The 12,623-nt window shown below is 46.0% G+C and overlaps 1 protein-coding gene across 2 annotated transcripts in view; it reads left to right on the top strand.

Moving 5' to 3' along the window:
* Positions 1–2,086: 2,086 nt before the first annotated feature.
* Positions 2,087–12,623, top strand: part of ATP8A1 (ATPase phospholipid transporting 8A1) — a 221,380-nt gene continuing 210,843 nt past the window's right edge. For both annotated transcript variants that reach the window (XM_018564825.1, XM_018564824.1), the window contains exons 1-2: positions 2,087–2,205; positions 3,207–3,309. In XM_018564825.1, coding sequence (XP_018420327.1) covers positions 3,261–3,309 — 49 coding nt within the window. In that variant the 5' untranslated portion in view covers positions 2,087–2,205; positions 3,207–3,260. The remainder of the gene's footprint in view (positions 2,206–3,206; positions 3,310–12,623) is intronic.

Genomic DNA, 12,623 nt, shown 5'->3' with positions numbered 1-12,623 from the left:
GTACTCATAGACACAATTGGCTATGAACCTGCGCTGCATGAATGGACTATAAGGAGAAGACCTCACTGGGGTACCCATATACATCCCTTTTCTCTGCGGACCTGCACTCAGGGCTGGATTTACTCTCTCTGCTGCCCCAAGGCCAGGCTCCTCAATGCGCCCCCCTACCCGCCAACCCCCACATGGAGAATGGCAGACCTGTAGGCTGCATTCAAGTGATCTCAGCAAAATCGCAGAGATCACTTGTACAAAACAAGAGGCTGCTTCCCCACTGTACATTTAGTTCTGCTTGCCCAAAGCAGGGCTAAATGAAAAAAACAACTACCCGCCCGATGCCCGGAATTGCATGCCCCAGGCAGCAGGAGATAGGAATTCCACATCCCTGCTGCCCCTCTACTCCCTGCTGCCCCAAGGCCAGGCCTTGGTTGGCCTTGTGGGAAATCTGGCCCTGCCTGCACTGCACGAATGGGCTATAGAGATGATCTCTCTGGGGTACCTATAGACAATCTCTATATACCGTGTTTCCCCGAAAATAAGACACTGTCTTATATTTTTTTTGGCTCAAAAAAAAACACACTAGGTCTTATTTTCGGGGTACTGTAGGTCTTATTTTTATTTGTTTTTAATGTATAACAATCCAAAGTTAATGCAAATCCAAATTAAATAATCCAAAATGGCAAAGAATAGGGCAATCAGGGGTGCCATACCTTTTCAAGAGCAATTTGATAACCAGAAAAAGCGAAGCGCGCTTTCATCCCAAAAAAATCTTGCACCAGGGCCCTTTGTTCCTTAGGTCCGCCACTGGTGTTGCCCCCACCTCTTCCGTATTCTGCTGTTAGGGCCGGGAGGGGGGGGGCAAGAAATTGTTTGCCCAGGGTCCAATCAGTATTAAAGACGGCCCTGCCTATAGACACCACTGGCCAGGGTCCTGTGCTCTATGAAAGGACTATAAGGTGGATTCCTCCCTGGGGTACCCACAGACAGCACTGGTCCGGGACCTGCATTGTATGAATGGACTATTAGTAGAAGACCTCACTGGGGTACCCATATACATCCCTATCTGGGGACCTGCACTGCACGAATGGGCTATAAAGAGTAGATCTCTCTGGGGTACCTATAGACACCACAGGCCAGGGTTCTGTGTTCTATGAAAGGACTATAGGGTGGATTCCTCCCTGGGGTACCCATAGACACCACTGGTAGGGACCTGCATTGTATGAATGGACTACAAGAAGACCTCCCTGGGCCTGGGGTACCCATATACATCCCTGGCTGGAGACCTGCACTGTACAAATGGGCTATAAAGAGAAGATCTCTCTGGGGTGCCTATGGCCAGGGTCCTGTGCTCTATGAAAGGAATATAAGGTGGATTCCTCCCTGGGGTACCCATAGACAGCACTGGTCGGGGACCTGCGCTGTAGGAGTGGACTATTAGTAGAAGACCTCCCTGGGGTACCCATATACATCCCTGGCTGGGGACCTGCACTGTACGAATGGGCTATAAAGAACAGATCTCTCTGGGGTACCTATAGACACCACTGGCTGGGTACCGTGCGCTGCATGACTATAAGTGGAAGTCTTTAATAGGGAACCCCTAATCATAGAGTAGAAGGAGGAGCCCCATTCCCCATACAGACACATAGTAATAGTGAGGTCTATAATCCGATCTGTGCATGGCCCGGCGACATATATATGAATGTACGGATTACTGCAAGCTCCCGGCTCTCCGTACTGTGTACTGTCTGCGATTCAGCAGTACGGCGCCTCCCACTGTCACACTGCCGAGGGGGTTTATTATGACTCGGCTACAAGTCTGAATCAGTCAATTTATTGTTCCAGCACACTGGAGCGTATCACTATATATTCTAAATACTATAGTGTAATTGTTTCGATAGTTCTATTCATATTTATTTGGTCATCGATCTTATGACAGCAGGTTTTATCCTCCCCTCCCCGGATGTAGTGGTACGCTCGGAGCAGGGAACGCGCTGTGAGGCTGCTCTGTGCACTATTCAGTAGTGATCGGAGCAGGGGGGGAGAAGGATCGGAGTTGTGATCAGTGTAGGGTTGGGGGGGACAGCTGGAGAGGGGTGTATGTGCCCTCTGAGGAGTACACTCATCCGTCTAACTGTCATACACGACCAACCGCCCGGGACCCGCTGACTGGCACTGATGGACTGCAGAGACTTGGCTGTGCTGAGAGAGGTGAAGTGACGGTGCCCAGCATCTTGATCTCCGGCCCTGCTTATCTGACAAGTCCCCCTCCCTGGTATTACCATCTGAGCCCGGTGCCTTCCACGCCTGTCACCCTTCCCATTCATATATATTCTGTACCATTCACAGTGATGATTAGACATGTCCTCTTTTATATTCATGCTGTGCTTCCATTCATTCTTATGGACTTATGTCACTTATGCACACATGGCATGATCCATTGTTTATAGTAATTTACTTATTAGTGACTCCAGGGTAGTACCCCCTTGGGCCCATCCTCCTGGTTTACTCCGTACCCCCTTGGGCCCATCCTCCCGGTTTACTCCGTACCCCCTTGGGCACATGCTCCCGGTTCAGACAATATCCCACCGGGCACATCCTCCAGGGTCTTGTCTTATACACCCCAGGCACATCCTTCCAGGTTAGACCATATCTGCTGTCTCATCCTCCCAGGTCAGACAATACCCCTGGGCACATCCTCACCATTTCCCTGTCATGCCCCCTCTTTATTTGCTTTATTTTTTGAGTATCTTGAGTATCCCCCATGTATCTTGGGTCCTGTTATTTAGTTACACCTCACATCTGCCACTCGATCAGCAGTGTGATTACCTCATTCACTTGTTCATTTCTATATCGGTATCACATGCCACTTTGCTGACATAATTTCTCCTCCCATCTCATCAGTACTGGGTAATTATTTTGTTTTCTGTCTTGCACACTGCTTTCGTCCTCTTACTGCTGCTTTCACTTCATTGCACCTTATTAAACTTGTGCTTTGCCACCCAGTTATGCTTTTTCACCCAGTTTCTTTCTCCTGAACCACTTGCTGATCAGTGATACACTGGGTCTTTTCTGCATGCTTGACAGTGATTGAGATTAATACAGGTAACTGAGCCCTGAGTCTTATGAGGCCAGAGCTGTGTTTTTTGTTACTCTGATGTATGCACTTTTATTTCTTTTCAGTAACATGTTCTGTTTCTCTTTTCTACCAGAAAACCATTTCTGAGTGTGTGTAAGGCTGCGAGGCACAGCATAATCCCAGCACGATGACCACTGTACAGACCACCGTGTCAGACCTGCGAACTCGGGCCGGCGGTAAGTCTATCTCAGAGAATGCGTTTTGATTCCAGTTTCATATACTTGAATTATTCAGAGATGACTTTGTACAAATAATGTAATCGCTGATATTTTCCTCTGTTTTTTTGTTATTCAATAAAAAACCTGTGGTGAGAGAATGCATTACCTGCCCTCCTAAAAAATATCCTTTGCTCGGCTGTTAATCTGCAATAATCATGCAGGCAGAGAATTCAGGACTCCTCATCCTTATACTTGCTCTGGGTCACTAGCTTGGAAATCATCAAAGCCACTGGATCAACATGACAGCCAGGCTTCTTGCATTATGAAGAAGGCAGATGTCAAACAGCTGGGGTTTCCTATTAGGTTGAATTCCATGGGAAAATAAAAATCTGGCCTTATAGTGGGGTTGCCAATGCACTGCAGGGGTTAATTCTAGGGATGTCCCGATACCACTTTTTCAGGACCAAGTACTTTCCCCTCATGTACTTGCCGATACTTTTCTTTTTTTAAAGGGACAGGTGACTTTAAATGATAGTACAACGACATGGTATGTACTATTGATCATGATTTTAACCTATTCATGTTAGCGGGGGAGAATTGTAAATCTGTTGCTGTAGTGTAGTGGAGGTGTGTGCTGTATATATGTACTACATATACATTACACACATTCAGTACACTATAGCAATAGATTTTACAGCCAGCCCCGTCCCAGCTTCCCTCACTCACAGTTTCACTCCGATCCCTGTAGCCTCACGCGGTGCCTCTCGTAGTCGGCGCTGGGCAGGATCGCTGCATCGCATCTCGGTGCTCAGCTTGTGGGAGGCGCTCACAATTCTGCCCTGCTAACATGAATTGGTTAAATCATGATCCATAGCACATATACAGCACACGTCCAGTACACTGCAGTAATAGAGTTACAATTATCCCCTGCTAACATGAATGGGTTAAATGATCCGCAGTACATATACAGTACACATGTCCCGTACACTGCAGTAATAGAGTTACAATTATCCTCTGCTAACATGAATAGGTTAAATCCTGATTCATAGTACATAACATGTAGTTGTACTACGGATCATTTAACCCATTCATGTTAGCAGAGGATCATTGTAAATCTACTGCTGCAGTGCATTCTATATGTAGCACATATTCAGTACATATAGATTTACAATTATCCTCTGCTAATATGAATGGGTTAAATGAGCCATAGTACATAACATGTAGTTGTACCACGGATCATTTAACCCAATAATATTAGCAGTGCAGAATTGTAAATCTACTGCTGCAGTGCATTCTATATGTGGCACATATACAGTACATATAGAATGCACTGCAGCAGTAGATAGTTTTTTGCGTTTACAAAGCCGTCTTTTGCTGTTGCCTCAAACGCGGTGCCTCAGGACGTCGTTGATGCTGAGCTGGAGAGGAGCATCGTGTCACTTCTGCTCCGGTGGGCGGCGCTCCAGGTGGGGCTTCTAATTTAGGTGGCCGGCGACTGCCTGGAGCACCGCCCACGGGAGAAGCAGTAGCGCGGCGCGGTAAGTAAAAAAAAGAAAAAAAACCCCAGCGCAAGCTTCGGCGCTTTGTATCGGGGCATTTTGACAAGTACAAGTACTTGTCAAAATGCCCTGTATCGCTCCCGATACCGATGCTAGCTTCGGTATCAGGACATCCCTAGTTAATTCAGGGGTGGACAAATGAAAATGGAATTCAAAAGCCAGTTCATCCAATTCAGGAGCCAACAGCCTGCTTTTAGGAGCCATCTCCATTAGCAAAAAGTAGAGAGAACCTCATAATTTGGGTGCCATTTGTAATCTTTAAGGAGCATTGGTGACCTGGCTCTTGTGATTTGTCCACCCCTGGTTTAAATGCTTGTTTAGTTCTAGGGTACCTGGGCAAAATACTTCTACTTACCTGATCCCTGATACAGCTACCCTAGACCATTGATAGCCAAACTCTGGCCCTCCAGCTGTGGTGAAACTACAAATCCCATGAAGCATCTCTCTCGGAGTCATGTCTGTGGTTGTGAGAATCTTGCAAAGCCTCATGGGATTCGTAGTTCCACCACAGCTGGAGGGCTGCAGTTTGGCCATCCCTGCCCTAGACCTAAATGAGCATTTAAACCATTCAGTATGGGGGCAACCCCACTGCAAGGGGTGTTTGTTTTTTCCTCCCGGAGATTGGCTTTAGTACAGGGGTGGACAAATTAATATGGAATTCAGGAGACAGTTTGTCCAATCCAGGAGCCAGCTCCATTGACGTAGGGAATACTTCAAAAATTAGGTGCCATTTTTAAGGTGCATTGGCGACCTGGCTCCTGGGATTTCTCCAGCCCTGGGTTAATATATTAAAGTGTACAGCTGCCAAATTTCATTTGCATATACAGTATCCCTTTTGATTTGTGTCTGCAGTGATATGCACAGTTGTGTTAATAAAGGAGAACTATGAGGTGAGTGCTTTTCACTCACCTCATAGTTCTAGCCGACCTGTGACAATGAGACCGTCGCAGCTCGGCTCAGTAGATCGGGAGGTGTGCGAACACATACCGGCGTTCGCTCACCTCTCGATCCTGTCACAGCTCTCTGATGTGGCAGGGGAGGGGCTGGATTCCCCGCTCCGATCCGCCAGCGCTGACTGGTGGAATGGACGGGGGAGGGGGCGGGTACAGCTGGCTCTGCCTCTAGATAGACAGAGCCAGCTGTCAGTCACGCAGCTGGGCGGATCCAGACATAATTGTCGGGATCCGCTTCAGCTGCGGCGTCTCAGTATACCGCAAGCTACGGCTCGCGGTATACTGAGCCTAGGGTGATGGGAGTACGCTTGTTTGTGTTCTTCCTGTTACCCTAAGAAGAACTATGGGGAAAAGCCTTAACCCCATAGTTCTCCTTTTAATATGGCATGCATATTATCCTTCACTTTTCTCTGTGAGATCCCACATTCATCTAAGTGAGAAAGGAAAAGGGATGAACTGTCAGTGTGTCACTTCTGCTCATCAGCCATGTCACAAGCTATGGTGAGGTGGGCCCAGAGGACTGGAGGTAAGTAATCAGCTGTCTGTCATGATGAGACATCTGCCTGTCTACGGCTAGCCCTAGGTGATCACTGCTTACACATTATTGTTCTCTATATGACTGTGTATAAAAGACTGATCAGTAGTTCAGAATAAATATTCGGCATTGGCATTTCTCAGGGCATAACTCTGAAATGTAGTTTCTATGAGAGATTCCTGCGTTGTGGTTGATTCATGGTTTGCTCTGATAAGCAAAGTGATTTATATGTTATTTTGTTGCAATCAGCACAGCGGTGTTTGCTTTTCTTCTAAATTGTGCCTATGAGCAGCCCGTCTTGTCAGCCTAGTGGAAACCTTCAGTCTTGCTCCTTATCTGATCTGGTGCTATGATACCTCAGCTTAATCTGTTGGCATCCATGGCGAGCCTTTTTCCTTGCTGTACTTACTTTTCTGTCACCGCCTCTCTGCTAATTGATGGTCTGTAATGCTCAGTCATTAATACTGCAGTGCATTCATTATCTGGTGGCACATGTTGATTTTTTAGCACAACTTGATATGGCAATCCTGCCCGGTTTTGGCATGAATTTGCCATGATTAATGAGTTAATTTATGGCAGTTTTTATAGCATGTCGCAGTGCAGGGTAGCTCAGACATGTTTACAACTGTCTCCATGGTTCACATCTAGCTTTGTGTGAGATTTCAAAGTAAGAGTTTATATTATAGACTGTTGCAAAGTGCAGAAACCCGTAGCAACCACTAAGGAACTAATGGGACCATTAATCATATCAGTAAAGGATTAATTGGTTGCTATGGATTGCTACCCTTTGGACAATCCCCATTAAAGTGTCATTGTACTGCAGGTTCTCTTTTTCAGGGGTGTTTTTCTCTTGCTGTTGCATTTTGAACATGGCATTATAGTGGGTGTTCACCATAGAGTTACTCCATGAACAGCCATATAACACATGTACCTTGATATGTGCGTCGCACCAGGTTTCACTTCTGTTCGCATTGGGGTTGTCCAGCGATCAATATTGGAAAACAGCCAGCTATTACCATCAAGCTCATGCGACTCTTGGGGGTCTATTTGTAAACAGTTTGCAGAGCCATTTGCCCTCTGAATCTCTGTGAATTGAGGAAAAATCGAATGTTCTTAGTTAGGGATGCACCAATACAATTCTTTACAGACTGTGTACAACGGGGGTGCCCATTACCGATCACAAAGCGTACACTTGTAGGTCGCGATCGGCTCACTTACCTGAGCTCCCTTCGGCGGTGCTCGTGCGGCTGAATGTGTCAGGTGCTGCAGACGGGAAGGGGCGGGACACCTCTCCCAGTCTGCGCATTTGGCCACACGAGCACTGTGGGAGGAAAGGACACCGCACCTGAGAGGAGACCAAGGAAGCTGCTGCAATGCAGGTGCGCAGAGAGAGACAGCAGACAGAGAGAGAAGAGACGGGGCCTGTTCACACCACAAAGTCTGCGTTCCAGAGTGTTCGGGCTCAGGAATGCACTGGAACGCAAGCCGGCTGGCTCCCTGCGTTCAGGGGCGGGAGGGGGCCTGGTGGTGCATTGAAGTCGCTGGCACCGCGGTGTGATCGCCCGCACCCAGAACGATCTGCAAAAATGCTGGAATGCAAACTTTGTGGTGTGAACCGGCCCAGACAGAGGAGAAAGAGGCAGTAGTCCCTAGTAACAATTTTAATGTGCTTGTTTTCTAAATAAAAGTGTTTTTTCGTTGTTGGATCTCATTGAGCTTGTCAGTTGAAAAGACGAAATCTCCAGACGAAAAATTGTGGGCACCCCTGGTGTACAAGTACCGATACTGTTCCTTAAGTACTCGCCAATACCAATTACTGATACACTTTTTTTTTTGCGTCGTGACAGGCTTTCTAAAACCATACAGACTAATGGTTTTAGGATAGTTATGAAGCACCTGGGCCCAGTCACGGTTGCAAACGCGGGGTATGCTCAAATGAGCTTGTTTGCGCCATGAGTAGGGCAGCCTGTTGAAATAGGCTGTCCTATGTGTGATAAATGTGACTTGTGAAATCGTGTTTGCCAGTGTGAATGGTACCTGAATGTTACTTTTTAGAACAATGCCAGCAGCTTAGCTAAAATGCTGATACAAATGAACAAGCTGAGAAGAGACGCACTGTAATGTAGCAATAATATTGGTTACAATGTTTGACATTTATATTGTTACAAAAACCCAAGTTTGCCTTCAAGCTCTAAGGCCCCGTTCACACCAAGGCAGCATTGGTTTTGCGTGTTAATTATGCGTGAGTTCGGCTGGCTTTTTTTGCATGTTTTTGCTCGTTTGGCAAGTATGAAGGCATGCGTTTTGACTGGCAGCTCTAGAAATATTGCAGTCAATGGACGAGCACGCACAAAAATGTGCAACATGCTTCTGCTGCGTGTTTCTTGGCGTTTCCAGTCTATAGGGAAAAACGAGCTGTAGACTGCCAAAGAAAGCTCCTGTACTTTTAATCTGCTTTTGGTGTTTTGCTGCTCCAGTGTGAACGGGCCATCACAAATTGTGGGATTTCTTGGGTTGGGCTTTTTTTTTTAAGCGCTTTTTCTACTGCTCGAAAACGCCTAGGTGTAAACCAGGCCTTAGACCCCTTTCACATGGGCTGATCAGGAGGGGATCTGTGCATGGATCCCTTCCTGACCAGAAACAGTACGGATCGGATGTCATCACCGTGTGTTTTTCCGGACCTGGCCAGAGTCGGGGTTAACTGGGAGTAAATGGATGCCTGTCCATTTCCACACGGCTGCCCATGGACTACATTGGGCATCCCATCGGAAGGGGCTAAAGATTGGTTCCTGAGCTTGAAAATAATAATTTTGGCGAATGTTAATCCCCAAATTATGAGTCCGGAAGACCTTAAACTTAAAGCATAACTCGAAAGGAAATTAAAAAAACTTTTCCCTTGCAGTGGGGATGCCCTCATACTGGAAAGGTAACTGCTTGTTTATTAGGGGACAGGAAAAATGTGTTTTTAATTGATCCCTGCTCCCTGGAAGACTGCACGCTCCTCTTCTCCTCCTCCTCCTCCTCCTCCTCCTCCTCTGCTCTAACTGTGGTGTGTCCTATGGCGCCCTCATGTACAGTGCAGGGCTATGGCGCCTGCATTGTACTTGATGAGATCAGTGGTCCATATACTGCAGGAGAGGAGAGCTGATGGGAGCGGTGATCAGGTAAGTAAAATGGCTTTTTTCTTAGACATAAATGAGCAGTTAACCTATTTGGGGGCACTCCCTCTACAAAGGCAAGCTTTTAATTTTCATTGGAGTTTGGCTTTAAAGAGAAAGATTGAGCAGGGCAGCTAAATACATATTTTAAAAACGTGTATGGCATACCACCTGACCGAGGTGGGGCGCCTTATGGTCACATGTAGGCACAGGGCATACCGAAGCACACCCAGTTACATGGACCATGAAGAATTCAAATGCAAAAATGATCAGCTAAACCCACTGATGCTTTTTTCACCACTGCTTTTCCTTCATTCTACCTCTTGGAACAAAAATATATACTTTTAGAGGTTGGATGAAAAGTTTAGTGCAATGCTTTCTTTGATTGCTTTGTTAAGGAGTATTAGGAGAATAATATGTACTCTACCCAATACTTACATGCGACATGTGACACTGCAGCTGTCGCACACTGGCTCTATATACCAAGAGTTGAGTGACCATGTGACTCTGCAGCTGTCGCACACTGGCTCTATGTACAGAGAGTTGTGGTCATGTGACACTGCAGCTCATGGCTTCTTCCTGCAGAGAGCAGTCACTGTCAGGTTCCTCCCTCCCCTCTCTGTTCCTCCAGTGCTCATTGGAGGAACAGACAGGGGAGGGGGCGGGCATAGTTGGCTGTGGCTCTAGAGAGGCAGAGCCAGCTGTCAATCGGGCATCAGGGTGGATCCTGAAAATATTGTCTGGATCCTTACTGGCTGCAGCACGGCTGTCAGCTGATTGCAGGCATTATAATACCCCCTATATGCTGACTTTGGGTCACAGGAGTAAATTGGTAAATGTACTCCTGTGACCCAAAAATAGAACAAAAGCAAACAATAAGGTTTGTCTTTACTACTCTTTTCAACAATGTGTTTGTTTATAAAGATTTTAGACCCCAAAGAGGAACAATTGAGAAAAATAGATATTTGGTTGTAATAGAGGGACAGTCCCCCGAGAAGGTAGACAGTCAAAGCTATGGTATAGTATCTGCTTTTGTGAGGGCCCAGCCCAGCCTTTCAGTGTTACTGTACTGCAAAGCATACGGACAGGCTGGACAAATCTCCGGAGCCAAGAAGCCAATGTGCCAAAAATCTGATTACGCTTTTCTAATGCGCTGAATAAGAGCCAGCCAGTATAAGAAACAGTGCGCCTTGATGTCGAACGATGCTTGCCCTTTAGTAAAAGGGTCAAGCTACTGTATAGCATTCATTGTTGGATCAGGATTGCTTTACAGCCAAACTTGCAGCAAACTGCTAAATATACAGATCATATTCCTACATGGGAGCTGTATTCTTTATACAAACGAAAAATAAATATGTTTTTCTATATTGAATTTCCACTATCCCATTTCTAATAACCATATCAATCTAGAAGTTTGGAAACATACTTATTGAAAGATGTCCATAGGATGTACTTCCTCAACGCATTGACACAATTTCACTCAGCCCTGTGAGTATGCACTTCCTTGTGTCACCACTCACAGAACCTGCCTTCTGAACTACAACTCCTTGTCTGAACAATGTAACATCATTGTTGCTTGCTGGAAGCAATGCATGATAGGATATGTAGTATTGAGATTACATCACATCAAGCAGCAGGGAAAGAGACGCAAAGCACTCTGGGAATCCAGGAAGTTGATGAAAGTGATGGGCAGACGGAAGGCAGCACTCATTACATTTGTATGTATTCCTTTTACAATGCTGAGGCTATAACAGGATGGTATATGTTGGAGCTTCAAAACTGTAAATATTGCAGAGCTGCATTGACTTGCACATTTTTATATCCGCTTCAAATAAGCCTGATCGTTCAATGTAGGCCTCCGTGGCTTACTCTGGAGAGCAGGCTTCTTGGTTTGGACAAGGCGGGGACAATGGAAGCCATAGGGTGCCATCACCGGGTGATCAAAGTCAACTGAAATAAAAGCAGCACGACCTCTCTTTATAAAAACTTGCATTGTTAGTTGCTTTCTTATGTTACAAAGCTTGATGATTGCAGACATCGCTTATAATAGACTAAGCGCAATGCTTTACAGTTTAGTGTGTTATGGTTCTGTTTTCTGAATAGTCCATGTTTTGTACTACAGCAGTATTGAACAATGGCAGTGATGTTGTATCGGTGTGGGATATACATTGTATTGTTCTTATGTTATCAATTGTGACTGTTCTTAGATTTCTGGCCCATGCCCCATGATCAAGGCTTTGCAGCGCACATTGTGTTTCACGTACGGATGGGATTGGGAATGATTTTAAGTGCTAACTGGCACATCTTACGTAACTGCTACAATCTCACATTCTCTGCCACGTGATGAGCTGAGGTGTTAAAGTGTTAAAGATGTAACCCAGAATAGGTTTGGAAATTTAAAGGGACAGATTGCCTTTCTCACAGCACAAAGCGATAAAATGCTGGCTGATTGAATTTCAGGTCAGGTAATGGAAAACATACCTAACAGTGCTATTTATCTAATTTCCCGCGGGTCAGTTCACCGCTGCAATCTTATGGCTGCCCATGAAGGCGCGAGGATTGCAACCTGTAGCCATTCTGACACCCTTGTGTTTTCTTTCTGAAGATATGCGGGAAATACTGATCTTTTCTAAATTGTCGAGGGGGTTTTTTAGGCCCTCGTCATGGGAAGTGTTGCAGTTAAAAGGCTCTGTTATTTCTTTTAGTTATCTTGGAAATCGGCTGCATAGGGAGACCGTGCAGTGTATCGGTATGTTGCTCTGCTGAATGCAGATAAGAATAGAGAGGGAGACGTTCGTATGTTACGAGCCGTGCAGCATTTGGTAAACACTATCCAATTAAAGTGAGAATTGGCTGTGGCCCAGCGTTACTTGTTCCCAGCTTCTTCACCAAGGCCAAAGGTGCCATTATCCATTCAGAAGGGGGTTGGGGGTCGGGGGCAGGTTATCAGAGGGAAAATTCCCATGGTGTAGTTATCCATTAGGGCATAATGGCATGGGTGTCAGGCAGGGCCTAGTACAAGGGAAGAAAAGGGGCACACGATATATCAAATGACCAAAGCTGCCTTCATTAATGGGCGGGCACAATGCTGAGAAGGTGGTTTGCGCTGTTAGTATACATAGTGTGG

This window comes from Nanorana parkeri, unplaced genomic scaffold (assembly GCF_000935625.1).
Source record: "Nanorana parkeri isolate BGI_ZX_2015 unplaced genomic scaffold, ASM93562v1 scaffold24, whole genome shotgun sequence".
Lineage (NCBI taxonomy): Eukaryota > Metazoa > Chordata > Amphibia > Anura > Dicroglossidae > Nanorana > Nanorana parkeri.
The sequence above is the reverse complement of the archived record's forward strand: the minus strand, read 5'-3'. Positions and strand labels throughout refer to the sequence as shown.